At 30.6% G+C, this 18,208-nt stretch overlaps 1 protein-coding gene across 4 annotated transcripts in view; it reads left to right on the top strand.

Moving 5' to 3' along the window:
* Nucleotides 1–18,208, top strand: part of LOC123014091 — an 84,114-nt gene that overhangs the window by 19,959 nt on the left and 45,947 nt on the right. For all 4 annotated transcript variants that reach the window (XM_044412994.1, XM_044413002.1, XM_044412978.1 and 1 more), the window contains exon 3: nt 12,213–12,439. In XM_044412994.1, the coding sequence (XP_044268929.1) occupies nt 12,213–12,439 (227 nt within the window). The remainder of the gene's footprint in view (nt 1–12,212; nt 12,440–18,208) is intronic.

Raw genomic sequence — 18,208 nt, 5'->3', positions numbered from 1 at the left:
TGGATAAGATAATTCAATTTTTCAAAATTTGTAATCGAGGTCGTATCGGAATATGTATTATTGATTGCATCTTACAGGCGCAGGCCTCGTAAAATTATGTGAAACACCCTGTACTGCTGCTAAGACCATCAAAAAGTTATGACAATTTTTGCAGAATTTTGAAATAACGATTTATTTTTTTATTCAGCATAGTTCAACCTTAACGCTGTTTCTTTGAGTTGCCATTTATTAAAATTATATTTTTCACAAACATTTTTGTTACCTATTTAACTTTAACTTTTTTTTAACTTAGTTGTTTATCTTATCGATCAAAATGATCACGCATGCGTATTAAGACATTTATAAATCAGTAGTGGGGGGCGGTTTCAGAATCCCTCTATTTACACTACGGAATCACCCTGTATAGCTATTATTGCTTTGCATTAAAAAATAAAGTTAATTATGGAATATGTTGCAATAAATAAAAATTATCAAATAATCACCATATGAAGAACTTTTTTGTAGTGGATTTTAAATGCTTTGTTTACAAGTTCAATTAATTAAAATGGATGTTTTATAAAATATAATTAAAAATGTATTGTGTCGCATTGATTAAATCTAGTGTCACAGTAGTACCTACTAGCACCATATTAGAATTTTGGATAATTTTTATTTATGAAATCACCACCATTTCAATTGAATAAAATTTAAGTTTTAGGACATTACAAGTAGATTTAACTTTGTTTCAAACAAGATTGTAAAAATTCAATAATATTACAGAATTATTTACGGTTGTATTGGTATTTATAAAAACTGTTTATTGTAAATACTTACATTGTTTGTAGTTTTATAACTGTATAATTAGTCATCTTAATTAAAATATAACGTCATTAAACCCAAATTTAAGTAACCTTTTATAATACAGGATGTCCGGAAAACCGCGCACCTTCATGAAATGGAATAATTATTGCGTAGTCCTCCAGAGTACTAAAAAAATGCTTAAAAAATTCTCTGTCAAAAAATTTTGACATTTATTTTTTGATATTTGACATTTTTTTATGTCTAATTAATGATACTAATGATCTTCTATATGTTTTTTTTATAATTATTTAGTAAATGTACAAAAATTTTGCCAATAAAAGCCACATATAACATTAAACAGCTTATTCTAATAGCCTGTAGCAAAAAAACTTGAAAAATTAGTTTTCCAACAGAAATAAATAGAGTCAAAGTAACTTCGAAATTTTTATAGATAGATTTGTTTTAACATTTTTCTTGTTGTCTAGGGCATCGCCGAATAGTACAGTGTCACGGTGGTGCGCAACTTTCCGGACAGCTTGTATATTGCAGCCTCCTTTTAACTTTCATTTTGTAATAGTACTACGTAACCTACACTAGTACAACTACACCTTTAGTGCCATCTAACCTCTTGGTCATGTAATATAAGCCTTCAGGATAATGACATATGGATTTCCCATTATGACAACGGTGTTGATATATGAAAAGTTAAAATTCTAACCTATTCGAACAAATTTTTTTTTTTCAACACTAACGTTTTATACTGTGTCTATAGTGCATTTAAGGTTTAAGCTTACCTCTTATGTTGGCGTTAATATATGCTTTTCTATAAAGAACGTCGTCAATATCTTATCAGTCTATAAAATACGCTGATGCATATTTTTTGTCAAGTTTGACATTATTTTGACATACTTCTTTAAAATAATTTCTGAATTTAGTGAAATTTCTCATTCACTATTCAAAAAAGTTTTATATTAAAAATCTCGGTCTATTAAATTCTCGCTCCCTAACAGTTGCTCAAATTTAAACTTTGACCTCGATTTTTAAACTGTCTATAAAACTTTTGTTGTCTTAACAGCTTTAACGATGTGTTTCGTTTATAATTTTTATGTGATTTTTTACGTAATTAAACATTTATGATAAATTGAAACGGGCAAACTAAAACTGTGTTGAAGGATTTGTTTCTGCATATTACAATTTTGCCTCTAAACTAAACGAAAATGAAATTGAGAAAACAGATTTTAGTTACATCAAGAAAGGGATTAATTTCAGAAAGTTTCTTATCTATAGGATAAGCAGATTTCCATTTATTCAGGAAAGCTAGTAAGTAGTCTTCAGTCTAAAAGCAATTTGGCTTGCAACTTCTGCAACCAGAAGAGGCGTCAAAGGTGCTGAAAGAGCTATTTCGGTGTTTGCCTTCGCAATGGAGTCTCAGAAACTCCCGGAACTGGAACTAACCTTTGGCTTTGCATAATGTAGAGGTAAATGTTTTATTGTTAGGAAATTTAACTTATACCTACGTATACATATTGTGTAGTGGGATGGTTTTCATATCAAATAAACAATAGCCATACAGTATACACTCATCGGTGTATGCAATAATTTTATAATACTTTAGAAGAAGTACCTAAATTGTTGTGTATGTCACAATTGTTATTTTAAAATTTTCTGTTTGTTTGATATATGTTATCATATATTTGGAATTGAATAGTGATATATATTATCTCACTGCTATCAGCTAAAATTACAGTGACTACGAGTATACAGTGAGCAGCAAAATTATGGAATAATCTTATTAAATAAAACTGAAATTTTATTTTTGTTTTGACAAAAATACTCGACAGGTCAATTTTCTTTTTAAAAAATACACCATTTTCAACTTAATTTAAAATTTTACACATTTTAGTTTTTGAGTAATGACGTCATCGACATTTTTTTTTAATGGAAACATCTAATTAGCCAATTCAATAGATCTTTTAATTGTCGAAATGACAACACCAAAGTATTAAATATTACATAAAGTTTTCTAAAAAAATATATTCAAAAAGTGAAATAATATCAACAAAAAACAAACATACAATTTTAAATCAAGTTGAGAATATACAGAGTGCGCCTCGGAGAAAAATGCCACGTAAAGTAAGATATCAGGAACTGGAAAAAATGTTAAAAAAATTATATCTATAAAAATTTCGAAGTCATGAGAGTTTAAATTTTGCACTTTGACTCTATTTATTTCTGTTGGAAAAATAATTTTTCAAGTTTTTTTGTTACAGGCTATTAGAAGAGGAAACAAGGAAGCTGTATTCTAAATTGTAACTCTGTTTAATGTTATTTGTGGCTTTAAAATTATTATAAAAAAAACATATACAAGATCATCAGTATCATTAAATATACATAAAAAAATGTCAAATGTCAAAAAATAAATGTCAAATTGTTTTGGCAGATAGAATTTCTTAAATATTTGTTCCATGCTCCTGGTATCTTATCGTACTTGATTTTTTTTCTGGGGCGTGAGTACTGACACACCTTGTATAAGATTATTCTATAATTTTGCGGCTCATTGTATACAAGGTGATTCTTTTAGGACCTATATTAGAAACTTTTTAACTTCTAATGCAGATAGAAATTTGAAATTTTGTACACAACCCAAATCAACCAGTCTGAGTTCAACTAAATTATTTTCAAAATGGCTGAACTTCCGGAACTACGAGAAATTGGCGCCAACTTTGAAATTTTAAATGGTAACCAATTATTTTTATTGCATTTTTGAATTCTCCTCTTCAAACTGAGTAAAATGTACCTAGTTATTAGTACTTATCTGTCATAGTTTTTGACATATGTCAATTTTTTGCTCAAAATTTTCATTTGCAGAGGTTTATTAAAAACATCACAGCTCTTGAACCGTTGGCGATAAGTCAATAATTTTTTTTGCATTCGATAACCAAACGTCCGAAGAGTTTCCTAAAATTTTCAAAATTGTCAACTGTCAAATTGCAAAGCTTATATGAAATAAAATGACCCCATTTTCTCAACGGCAATCGAAGGTACATCGAATTGTAGAAGGACTTTTATCAACATGTCCTATACCCACCTGTTACAGTTTCTGAAATAATCACGAAAAACGTGTTTTTGTTTTTTATTTTTATAGTAAATCACGTAGGCTTTGGAAAATGATCAAGACGAACTAAATATTTATTAGTCTACACAACACCCATCTGGAATTATGAAGAACTGAAGCAAGGATTGAGACGGCATTTAATAATCTTCAACCAAATGAAATAATGGAAGCCACTCAATCAGTTCACCATCGAGTTTTGGACTGTTTGAAAATGGTAAACATATCGAACATTTGCATTAATTATGGTATATCTTATTGTATTTTTCCAAAGCCTACGTGATTAACTATAAAAATAAAAACATTAACATGTTTTTTGTGATTATTTCAAAAACTGTAAGAGATAGGTATAGGACATGTTGATAAAAGTCCTTCTACAAATTGATGTAGTTTTGATTGCCGTTGAGAAAATAGAGTCATTTCATTTGAAAAAACTGAGTTAAAGCTGTTTGTTAATGATCATTTTCAAAAAATCATACTTGGCTTGCAATTTGACAGTCGACAATTTTGAAAATTCTAGAAAATTTTTCGAATCTTTGGTTTTTGAATGCAACAAAAAATATTCACTTATCGCAAAGGGTTCAAGAGCTGTGATGTTTTGAATGAACCCCTGCAAGTGAAAATTTTGACCAAAAAATTGACATATGTCAAAAACTATAAGTACTAACAACTAGGTACATTTTACTTAGTTTAAAGAGGAGAATTCAAAAATGCAATAAAAATAAGTGGGTACCATTTAAAATTTCAAAGTTGGCGCCAATTTCTCGTAGTTCCGGAAGTTCAGCCATTTTGAAAATAATTTAGTTGAACTCAGACTGGTTGATTTGGGTTGTGTACAAAATTTCAAATTCCTATCAGCATTAGAAGTTAAAAAGTTTCTAATGTAGGCCCTAAAAGAATCACCTTGTATTATTATCTAATATAGTCACTATAGATAAAACTATGAAAGATTCAACTAATATTTACTACCATTTCATACAAAATTAAAGAATTCCCTATACATACTTTTAACAATAATCAAAATATCACTTTATAGTGTTAAGTGAAACAATAGCTTTTCTTGATGTAAACTTTGACACGGTTTTATTACAAAACTTGATTAAACCATATAAAATAATTGGATGAGTCTGGTAAAGACCGAGGTAAAGACTTTAATCAGATTCACATGGAATTGTATGAATTTTTTGCTACCACTTGCAGCAGCGTTGCTTCTAATTTTTGTGTAACAATCCGCAAGGGTTGAAGTGCACACTGTAATAAATACTTTATAATGTAGAGTTTTGCGCATTTATGGCTTCTCAAGGGTATCTCACCGCAGGGTTACGAAACAAGAAATAATTTAATGCACTCTACTCCTCTCTTGACAATTTTACTAAACACCCTAAAGTGTAAGAAATTTTAAGTAGGTCATAAAAATATCTAAGTAGCTAGTATTTCAACACTTATATTCGTCTATATATTATAAGACGTGTTTTGAAATTTATTAACAATGCTTTATCTGTCTTATAATATTCCGCAACATAAAAGGAAAACTTCCTTTATTCTAATATCTCAAAAACAATAACTTTCTACGAACAAAATTGTAATATTTGTTTTCTTTAACCCTTTTGTATAACAGGAATAATGTTATCGATTTCTCTTGGTCAGAATCAATGTTGGTGGTGGAATATTTTCTACGAATTTTTATTATCACGATAAATTCTTATCGCTATAACCATCTGAAATATTTTGCGGCTCGCGCCTAATCCTCTTAGATTGCAATCAATTCTGAAAGTCCCGGAATTAATCTGGATTTGTAGAATTGTTCCGGAATCTCAGGGTGAGGAGGTGATGCTTTATCTTGTAAATGAGGCTTCCGTTGCATTGTTGCCCTAATTTAAACTAATTTGGCGGTTATGACTGTGACAGTTCGACAACTTTAGCTCGTCACTCTGATTTTCAAGAGACATCGTACTTATTCACATGCTTAATGTCATTTGACAAGAAGTGCTTTGTCACATTATTGCATAACTCAACGACGATAATAATTTTGCTTTTGGCTTGCGTTGCGGGTTTGTTCGATAAATATCCGATCATTGGGGTCAGACCTGAAAATTTTTCACGTCGGTTGAGGCAGACGCTTAATTTGTTTCAGTCGGTTTCAAGTAGACTCATTTGTCTTGGTGTAAGCAAGTTTAAGCATAAATAGATTTCGATTCGTCTTTCTATCAAAAATATTAAATCTTGCTTGACTGAGGAAATCCGGATTATAAACGTAAAGCATTTTTTAGAAAAATGTAAGGTATCCCAGCTGAAATTTTTTTCATCAGTATCTCTGCTGCTATAATTTTGCTATTATTAGGTCCAACAAAATCGTTATTAAAAGAATACAATTATCATTTAGCACACATTGTTTAAAAATAGTGGAAAATGTTATACAGGGCGATTCAGATAAGATAATGAGCCTGACGATCTGGCGATGCAACCCAAAAACCAAATTTCATTTACGTCTTTGATCCAATTTAAATTAAGATTTGCAATTTGCATCCAAGTTATCATCTTATGTCACTTTGACATCAGTGCAGAGAACGATCATTAGTGCCACTTAGTTCTCGCGGAATGATAGAGAAATTTGAGAAGTTTTTTCGGTGTAAATCCAATACAAAATGTATGAAAAAGTGAAAAATTAAAGGTAGGCAAACAGTTTTTTTTTATAAATCATAAATTGCACTGTCAGAACAATATAAGATAACTTGGATTGCAAATGCAAATCGCAATTAAAATTAGATCAAGACGTAAATGAAATTTGTTTTTTGGGTTGCATCGCCAGAATCTCGGGCTCATTATCTTATCTGAATCACTCTGTATTATACCTCTACCTGAGTTTAGTTTGTGACAATATCTATTAGGACGGCAGAAAAAATTTTGGTCCACGTACAAACATGATTTTAGCTAATTATTAATTTTATGGTAATATAAAAAATATCAACTGTTTCAAGATATCTAAACATAATAAAACAAAATATAAAAACAAAAATACAAACAAATTAATTATTTTTTTTAATTAAAATTTAGGGTTGGCAGTGCCGACCCTGCCGGCCCAGATGAGCCGCCACTGCCTGAGTTGACTTTTCCGGTTACGTGAACTTTACGCCTCCTGGTGGACGCCAATGTTTAATAAGCAAATAAGTGTTATTTTATTTTGTACTCAATGTTAAAGAGTGCTTTTATTTACTAATTTCAATAGATAAAGTAATCTTTTACCGTCTAGTGAAATAAAGTAATTTTATCTACAGTTTATATTCAAGAAATTCTGGTAGATGAGTACAAAATAAAATGAAATATGTGTTATACACGACGATAAAGATTGTTTATCTACATACTCGTGAAAAAAGTCCACTCGTGACTTTGTCACTCGTAAACTTAACCTTTTCACTCGCAGATAAACAATGTCTTTATCGTCTTGTATAATAAATAACTATTATTATACATGATATTTACTTAAACATGCATGTAAACACAGCATTGTTCTTCTAGATTGCAACGGTAAACGGGTAATGGTGAATTTATATTGGTGAAAAATAACCAGTAAGTCGGTGAAATGTGCGAGTTAACTTAGAGGAATTTTAAAGGAATTTAAAAGAATCTTTTGGTAAATCTGTAATATTTATATTAAAATAATTACCCGTTGTTTTATTTTATGATAAATTGTTCTAGGTAACATAATTCAAACCATAAAAAATACGAATAATACTAAAACTTTTATTACAAAGCTCAGATTAACACAGAACTTTACTGCAATGGTTTGGCAGCGTATAAAAACTTATTGTAATGAGTATAGAAGAATACTTGCCGTAAAAATAAAAAACGTTAAGCATCTTGTGTACTAATATGGTGCATTACAATTTTTTAAAAATTTATTTTAAAATTAAAAAGTGTCAAAAGTTATCAAATTCAATGATAATTATGTAAAATACTTGAAAAATATTTTGGGTGAGCGTTTCTGAATTGTTGTAATATCATTTATCTGATTGCGCGCGATTTATCTCGTGTTATTTATTTGGTGGTGCTTCCAAGGACTTTTTACTCTTTAGTCTTTATAGCCTGAAGGTAATTTGTGTTCCGGCCTTAGGACCTACAGCTTCAAACGAATGTTATCTGGCTTTCTATTTCAAAGTTTTATTGTTGTTAGTATACAGTTCGTCACTGTAATGCACTGAGAATTAAAGTTTAAACTTGGTAATAAAGGGCTCACACCATTAGAAATTTTAAATTCAAATGGGCTAAGTGCGATTCGTTTTCATTATTCAACGGTCAAGTGAGGATTATCCTTTTCGTCAATAAAATTTGATAGAATTTTGCATTTAACTTTGGTGCTTGCCTGATTTTTTAACTGATAACTTATTTACCAAAAGCACTTTTTTATTAAATAAGAAACATAAACAGAAGAATTATGAGGTGTTCACAGTTATTTCGAGAGGTTTTAGCACAAAATTCTACCTTCTGTTTCCATTTGAAGCCTACTAAAGCATTTATGCTGGTTGACTAGAGCCAAATTGTCGTTTATTTTCACATCGCGACGTTCTTCGTCTTTTATGTTTGTGTTCGTTTCTCATTTTTACTCTTGGGAAATGCGCCGAATTGGCTGTCCTCTTAAATGAAGCTTTGTCCGAAGTTAACCGAACGAAATTATATCTTCGTTTCCTTCACGTCATGATGACGCATCTCGGATTTCTTATCTTAATGGTTTTCACGCCACGAATAACAATTAAACTTTAGAGCTTCAAAAGCTTATTTTTCCATTCAATTCGGCAATATCCGAAATTTTTTTAAGAACTTTTAGTTCCAACCCATTTATTCTAAAAACTTCTCATTTTGCTTTGAAAGATTCGGCTTTGTCTACGTACTAATTATTTTTCTTGCAAAAACCTGGCTTCCTGTATCTCGGCGCAAACTGCAAAAAAGAGGAACGGCCGTTGTTTTGACACAGGAGGGATGATAAATTATTGTCTTATTTGGGGCAAAGTCCTTGTTAAAAGAGGCTAATTACTTTATTGTTTGAATGAACACTTCAAACGACGTTGCTAACTTTGTCCTCGCGTATAAATCTTGAACAAAATAAGTCGTTAGTCTTAATTCCTCGCAGCGGATGCATCTTATGAGACAATTAGCTGATTGCTCAAGTTCAACTAAGCATGCAGAACTTCGTGAAATATAAACGTTGTAGAAGATCGTTACTGTTACCACAATAAAAATAACGGGCTTAAAATAATACGTGATAGTCCAGATTGTCTTTTGGGCCATTACACGATAATCTGTGATCTCGTGGGTCATATTTTAGTGGCGAAGGATAGGAGTTATTATTATCTACCTCACCCAGTAAACATTATACTCAAAATACTAAAGATTCTTTCTGCACTCTATGTAGAAACAACAAATAAATATATTCACTTCTTTTTTGAAAAAAAAATTGTACCGGGTGGGGCATCGGTTACGCACACTTGATAAATCGCGACTTCAAATTAATTAAAATTGGCGATATTTCATATACCTAACTAATTATTGATAAGGTATAATTTGAGAGTTTTTCTATTTTTTTTGGTTAATAAATGATTCCGTAATAGTTTTGTGTGTTTTATGAATACTTTCTGTTAATTTACTATAAAGTTCTTACACTAAATAAATCTGTACCTGTCAGCGCATCAAACTTTGATATCACAATTATAAATTTTGACTTGGTTATCCAAATAATCGCTTTTTTTATTTAAACACAAACCAGACCCGTGATTTATGACAAAATGGTATAATTTGCCAACAAAAGAATCATTTACTGGTAGCCGATCGCTTTAAAGGGTCTTTTTGTTGTAAACCTTGGAATCTTACCCCAATTACAGTTCCCCATTGTCACCTAAATTTACGATGGCACAAGTAGCAGGTCACAAATAAAAATGATTTTCAAAGTTAAGATGGAAAATTGCGTTTAATTCAAAATCTAATTGTTTTTTTTTCTGATTTTGTAAACAATTGTAGGAAGTGAATCTGCGTAGGTCAGTAGAAAAACTAGTATTAAATTTTTTGGGAGAAAATTACTTTTTATTTTTTTTGGCTTTGTTTGTGGATGAAAAATTACCAAAAAATTAGAGAATGTACCTTACTAATGCCCAGATAAGTGTGAAAAAATTCAACAATTTTATTTAACTAGAAGTGGGGATTTTCTTTTTGGGCGTAACGGATGCCCCACCCGGTACTTGGAGGAATGTTTTTTATTTTGGCAGCAGGTCTGCGCTTACTCCCCAACCTTGACCTCCATATTTGATGACTGTAAATTCAGGATAAAACGCCTGTGTTTCAAAACAAATGATATTAAATACCTTTGAAGTAAATTAAAAGGTTAAAAGATTAATGTAAATAATAATTAACATGTTTGTTTTAAAACGCGTGATTTTATTTTTTGATTAGCGTAATCACAAAAACTGCTAAATAAAAATGATATTTTAGAAGTAATGTTCACTTGTTTAATGTTAAAACGAAAATGAAAAAGTATCAACTTCGACAGTAACTTTTGACTAATAGAGTATGCCGAAAGATATATCGTGTTTATAAGACAGTATTCAGTTTTCACTAATTTTTACGAAGGTCTAGCCGCAAACCATAATTTATAGACCTCAATAAAAGGAGGTAAACAGATTTTTGCAATGCTGGGCCAGGCCTGTTCTTCATATCTTTTTGTGTGATGGTTACAGTTTTATGTTGGGATGTTCATAAGCTTATTAAAGAATCAAACTCATAAAAGGTTCTAAATACGGTATATTTTTCGGTAGACTTTAACATTCTGTGTTTGAAAGTGTAAGTTACAAAAATGATTTGTGTTTAGCTAAAGCTCATTTGTTCGCCAAAAAACTCAAGGGCAGAACAAAGCCACAACTAAACGAATTAAAATTTAGATTAGGTAGGGTAATACAAAAACAAGAAAACAAATTAGTTTTTTTACCACGTCTTTTTGTATCAACAAGTTAAAGGTAACTTATTGATGAACTATTCAGTTGAACACATGTTATTATGCTGCAAGCTAATTTAATAAAAAATGTTAGTCGGCAACATTTTTTTATTAAAATTCTATTAATTGTGTTTTAGCGTGTAACTAACAAGCTTACATACTTGCTGACAAGCTTTGTAAACATGACCGCATTAATCAAATTTTTTCATTATTACTTTTAGTTGAAGGTACCCCCAGAGTTCATATGTTTCAAATTAAACGCCGTCATATATTACAGCATAAATTTTCAAATAGTAACAAAATAAGTATTTTGTTCGGCAATGTTTTATACAGGATGCGCCAGAACTTGCGCCCCAGAGAAAAATGCCATATAAGGTAAGATACCAGGAACATGGAAAAAATGTTAAAAAAAGTTTATCTATAAAAATTTCGAAGTTATGAGGGTTTAAAGTTTGTACTTTACACAAAGAAGCTGTATCCTAAATTGTAACTCTGTTCAATGTTATTTGTGGCTTTTATTGGCACAATTTTTGTCCCGTTACTAAATACATAATTGTAAAAAAACATATACAAAATCATCAGTATCATTAAATAGAAATAAAAAAATGTCAAATGTCAAAAAATAAATGTCAAAAATTTTTGACAGATAGAATTTTTTAAACATCTTTTCATGTTCCTGGTATCTTACCTTACTTGAAAATTTTCTCTGGGGCGCGAGTTCTGGCGCACCCTGTATATTAAAGTATACACCATAGTATAAAGTAAAGTAACCAGAAGACTTTTACTAAAGCGCTTTCATTTTTGTGACATCTATTTTTCGTAAAGTTAGATATTAACTTTGTTATATTAATTAAATTTTCTCACTTACTGACCCTTCCTTTTTCCTTGAGCAGTTTTCGTTGTTCTTATATTCTGTAATCTTATTGTTTTTTATACTTATGCTCTAAATGGTTTTCTTTCAGCGTCTCTTGTCTAAACTTTTTTGTATGAAATAAAAACAATGCTTGTTTAATTAAAAAAGGGAGTTATTTCTGTCACTTCGTTTATGTTTGACCACTTGTCCGACCCATAAACTTTCATGACCTGGATTATAAAATTTTAACGATCAAGCAAGCGTTGGATCCATAACACCATAACCTTAATGGTTCTTGAATGAAATATGGAAGTTTTGATATGATAACTTTGCAATTAACTCATTTAATTGATGAGCAACCAGATCGCTATCGAACTTGTTGAGCATAATCATTGAAAAATTTAAGGCATCTTTGATAGATGTTTGTAAAACGGAGGAAATATCCAGGCCCGAGAATGCAATTACTCATTCCACGCTTTATTGTGTTGCAGGAGTCAAGTCCTTTGGAGGTCCAGCTGGCGCCGACCGGACGTGAATTAGTGCAGGCCTTGAGAGGACTCCTGCTGCAAGCTCACTGGCATACTTTCACTCTGCTAGTCGATCCTGCTTCGTCGACGGCTTTGAGACGACCGGAGTTATGGACAACGCTAACTGCACAGCCGCTACATCCAACTCTGATCACTCTGTCGTCGCCACTAAGGGCCCAGTCGCTGTTTAGGTAAATAAACACGGGGACATCCGGATGTAATATATACAGACTGAACCAAAAGTAGCGCACAAAATTTATAATTTTTTGGATCTTTTTTTTTTCTAATTCGAACAGATCGATATTATTTTTGTAAATGATACATTTTTATCATACTGTTATTTATAAAGCATAATTATTAAGTAACGACGTTATCAGTATTTTTTTTATGGTAACCATCATTTTTGTTTAATGTTTTTGGAATAATACATACATATTTAAAAAAAATAAAAGCATGAACAGGGTGCTGCATTTTGGATATCCGAATAGGGAATCTCCGAAATTAAGGCTCTAGGGTACCGAATGAACTGTTCAGATTTGGTGTACTGTAAGTTGCATACTCTATTTACACTTTTATTCTGTGGCAGCTGTCAATCATCCGACCTTCTCTACCTGGTGCCTGGTCCCTTTAGTCATAAAATGGAAATAAAGTAAACAAACAGAATTTCACCATCGATGAGTTTCTCTTATTTCAGAGATTCAGATTCTAGCTCAGTAGAAACAAAAGTTCATTTTTCTCTTGATTTTGTACTTTGAAATAATTTTTTGACAATAATGTCACTTTGACAAATGAGTTTTCGCAAGTTAAATAAAAAAAAGTGTGGGAAAAACATAATTTTGATAAATAGCAACTCAAAGAAATAGCTTTAAGATAAAAAACAAAGTCATTTTTAACAAAAACTATCATTATTTATTAATAAATTTAAAAAAATGTATCTTTCATTTTACGCCAAAACTGCAAAAGAGAAACATTTTTCGCTTCACCTGAAACGAGCAAAATCAAGAGAAAAATGACTTTTTTTTTTTGGTTCATTATTAGTCATTATGCTCAGATAAACCAGGTGCTTATACCAACCCAGTTCCAGAAAATTTTGAAAAACAAGGTTTAGTGGTGGGTTTTGCTAAATTTTATGGTGGTGGTAGGGACTTACATATTGAAAACGTACAATTTTATAACTTGTTTACTTTTTGACTCTTTGCAGTTTGCTAGTGGCTCTCTTCCACCGCAGTGCTTTGAAATTTTTTTATCACTTGTTGTTGAAAACGTTGTATTGAAATTGTGGCTTTTATTGACAAAATTTTTGTACCTTTACTAAATAATTATGAAAAAACATATACAAGGTCATCAGTATTATTAAATAGACATAAAAAATGAAAAATGTCAAAAAATAAATGTCAAAAATTTTTGACAGATAGAATTTTTTAAACATTTTTTCAATACTCTGAGGACTACCCAATTACTCCCTTTCAAGGAAGTGCGCGATTTTTTAAACATTCTATATGTATTACCAAATAAATTCTTTTTAATTCTAATGGAATCAAGATATTTATAAGTTTAATGAAGTAGAAGAAAAATTTCCAGTACGATAAGATACCAGAAACATAAAAAAAATGTTTAAAAAATTCTATCTGTCAAAAAATTTTGACATTTGTTTTTTGACATTTGACATTTTTTTATGTCTGTTTAATAATACTGATGATTTTGTATATGTTTTTTTTTACAATTATTTAGTAAAGGTACAAAACTTTTGCCAATAAAAGCCACAAATAACATTAAACAGAGTTACAGTTTAGGAATACAGCTTCCTTGTTTCCGCTTCTAATAGCCTGTAGCAAAAAAACTTWGAAAATTATTTTTCCTACAGAAATAAATAGAGTCAAAGTGCAAAATTTAAACTCTCATAACTTTGAAATTTTTATAGATAGATTTTTTTTTAATTTTTTCCATGTTTGTGGTACCTTACCCTACATGGCATTTGTCTTTGAGACAGGAGTTCTGGCGCACTCTGTATGTGCATATCATGTAGAATGTGACTCCTTCAACTTTTAGAATCGCGATATCTCAGGAATGGTGATTCTTAGAAAAAAAGTATAAGGACCATTTTTGTAGATAATTTCAAGATCTATAATTTTTGTCTGGGCTACTTTTTTGATAAAACTTACCGTTTTCGAAAAAAATGTAAAAAACGTCAAATTTTGACCTTTGACCCCGAATAACTTTTTTAGCACACAYGGGATCGATGGGGACTTTTGACACTTTATTCCTAATAGTGTACCCTAGATCTCCACCAAAATTTAGCTCTGTCGGAATTTTAGTTATTTGAAATGTCTATTTTGACCGGACTATTATTTGTTTTACAAGTATTGAAAAGTGAATTTTTCATGTGAGTAGCATCAGTTTCAAAAAATCGCGTACACTTATTTTTTGATATATTGGATTGGCCTTAATCAATGACAATTGCATGACAAGTCAAAAATGTCAAGATTAACTGAAAACAAAAAAATAGTTATAATTTCATTTCATTTCATCACGAAGATCTTCCGAACGTAACCGAAGAGGCCGTTTCATGCATTTGGTCGTTTTAGAGACCGGTTTTTTATGCAAGTGCTTTGGGGTGGTTTCAGATGGATCAAAAAATCCAATAACAAATCATTTTCTTCTATTTTTGGTCCATTCGAAACCACCCTAAAGCATCTGCATAGAAATCAGAGCTTCTCCCATGATAGAATGCATGAAACGACCAATTCGGTTAAGTTCGGAAAATGTTCGTGATGAGCTCGGAAAGCAATTTTAACAATTTATTAAAAAAAAGTACTTGCTAAAAAACAATTTTATTTAATTAGAGGTCATTTTTAGATCATAATCTTCAATTAAAAAAAAATATCATGGTGGGTTGCCAGTTAAAATTTTTTTTCCAAAAACTCGAAAACTAAAAGCAATTTCGAAAAATGTTATTCTTGATAAATGGTCACATTTTAATTGTACTTTACGCTACACTAATTATTTTTTTTTCGTAAAGTGCTTAGTTTATGAAAAAAACGCTTGGTTCCATACTTTTTATTCACCTGGTATGTATATAGTACGTTTCAAAATGATTGACATCTCGGAAGGCGTTGAGACTGTAAACCAGACTTTAATTTTAGTTCCAAAAAAGTTACTAATGTGAACATTCTTTAGATCGCGATACGTCATAAAAATGACAATTCTATTTGAAAAAAAAAACATAAGTACAAAAGGCGAAGGTTGAGAATTGAATCAGAACAAAACAGAGAAATTTGGGGAATGATCGAAAGGAAGAACAGTATGTAAGGTACTGCAAGGAAGTAGAAGTGCATATAAAAAGAAAAACGTGCTGAGATATGTATAAAACGAGAATGTGAAATAGAAGAGAATAATGGCAAAATTCTGATGTGCACACAGAACAGTAAAGGATATACAAATTAGGAGAGTGTAAGTTTTGATTAGAACATGAAGAGAGGTGTAAAATGTATGGAAAGGAGAGTGCGACAGTTGGACGTTCACTAAATGAATGTGATATCCCTAATGAAGGGAAGCAAGATAAGCAAAAAACTAGCAGTGGAATTTAATGTTACAAATTTTCAAACATTATTTCTTTTTTATTGGAATTATTGGAATCTTTGAAAAATTCGTTATAACAATGCCAAACTGCTTCTCGTTCTTTTTGAGTGAGATGAGGTAAAGATTGTCCAGGCATTGTTGATCTCAAAATTTCGCTTAGTAAAAAAAATTATCCAGAAAAAGTCTTGACAAAGACAGGTTTTCTAATAAGAATATACGTGGAACAGAAGGGACTATAGGAGAGAAAAAGCAAAAAATTTGTTAAAAGCAACAATTGTCACAAGTTTTGAAATTTCAACCTCAGTGGGTGCAATCGTACAAAAATGAACAACTTAGAATTCTCATAGTACAAATGTTGCCACCTTAAATCTGAATTTCAATGACCAACCGACATGTCAATCATTTTGAAACGCAGTATACAATGGCGAGCATTAAATTTTAGTAGACAATGTCATTCCCTAATATACCCTCTTGTCAAAATTACACAGGAAAACTACTTTTTTTGACAAAAAGATGAAGTTTCAAAATGACATTACTGATACTCGTTTTCATATTATCATTTTAATGTGGCAACCATGCGAAAATTCAAACAATCCTACACACAATCTTCCCTAACAAAAATTTTTTTTGAAATAAAAGTGTACCCGATGTAGCAAAAAATAATTAAAATTAACAAGGTAATTAACATAGGGTAACAAACTTAAAATTTTTTGTCAAAATTGATGTGATTAAATTTGTTCTAAATGACATTAATGACACTTTTTGTGTGTAATCTGCCTTTAAATTAAATATGCATTTAGACTTTTACAACCTACTTGATGAATATTAAAATGAAAAAGATTATACCAAAATTTTATGCTCGCCATTGTACTTCAACTACACCACTTAAATGTCATGTTCAAGTGAATTTGTCAATTTGACATTGACAGTAACATTATTGTTATCTTTGAAAGTCTTTTTGGTATAAATCGCAAGTGTTTTTCGTTTATTGGATTATTTATTGCTTTTGTTCTGCGTTTCATTAGTTTCTTTTAATAATTCCACACGATTAAGTAACTTCCATGAAATCAGGGATAAATGCACTTGTGTTCGCAAAGTGTGCATTAACATGAACAAGAAAACTTTTCTCACAAGTAGAACGCATTGTTTTTTTAGAATCTTTATGAATTATTTATTATTATGATCATTTAATCATCATATTATTATAATCAAATAATCCTCCGTGTAGAGACAAACAAAGTCAAATTTTAAAATATCAAAACGTATTTAAACTAAATATGTATTAACTAAATTTTAAATATATCATCTCAATTGTGTAGACGCCTAAAAATAATAAAATAGTGTGTTATTTAACAAGATGTTTATTTTTCGTTTATGCTTTGATACTATTATTTATACTGCTAGGAAGCAAGTAAATTCATTTAAGTTCTGATTTGCCGACCCCCTATAGAAACTGCTCCTATGTCGATAAAACAACGTATCCTCGGCTTAATAAACATCTTTTACAGGATGTTTTCGCGGGCGTTGCTATGGCGTCGCCAAGGACATTGAGGGTCAGATCTTGGCCGGGAAGGATCAGTGATGAACCTCTTATTATCCTTGTTCCTAAAGCCGAGCAGTAAAAAAGTTTCGCTGTTGTGTCGTTAACGTTACAATTTTTTGCGGTCTCTCTGTCACACTTTGCACATGCTGTGAAAGAGCCAACGTTGAAATAATTGCATTCCGCACTTATGACCACGAGGTGTACATAACATACATTGTCGATTGTTATCCTTTGAAATTCCACAATCCAGGCTATTTGCTACTGATTCCATCCGAGGTAATCGTGTAATTGGCAAGCGGAATTTTATTCTCTCAATAGAGGCGTTGAATGAAAATGCAAAGTTGCGCATAAAATGCAAATGCAAGTTTTAAATGTAACATTATTATTTGACGAAAACTCATTATTTAGAGTGTCTTTTCATCAAGAGATTATTGGATTTTGATTGGTAATTTTTTATCAGTATTATTTGTTTTGAATCCCTTTTAATTACGCCGAATTATAATTGAAAATTAAAATTTATCATTATTGCGTGAAATAGACAACATAAAAATGTACTCTTTTTATTGGGCATTGCAATTTCAAATGAATTTAACAGTATGTACAGCGTGCAAATTCAATAAATACAACCACTGACAAACAGATTAATCCAAACTAAATTCCATGCTGTTATACAAAGACATTATACAAAACGGACATTGAAAAATTTGATAACAAAAATTCACTTAAAAAATTTATATCATTTATATCTATGTACTTAAATAAAGGATTAGATTTTAAAGTATAGAATCGTTAGTCTTTATCAATCTCATATAGACTTATAACTTATAAATTATAAATA

Source organism: Tribolium madens, unplaced genomic scaffold, assembly GCF_015345945.1.
Source record: "Tribolium madens isolate multiple individuals breed KSU strain unplaced genomic scaffold, Tmad_KSU_1.1 Scaffold_19;HRSCAF=116;Tcas5.2_LG9, whole genome shotgun sequence".
NCBI classification, from domain to species: Eukaryota; Metazoa; Arthropoda; class Insecta; order Coleoptera; family Tenebrionidae; genus Tribolium; species Tribolium madens.
Note: the sequence above shows the minus strand (reverse complement) of the source record. Positions and strands in the feature narration are given on the sequence as shown.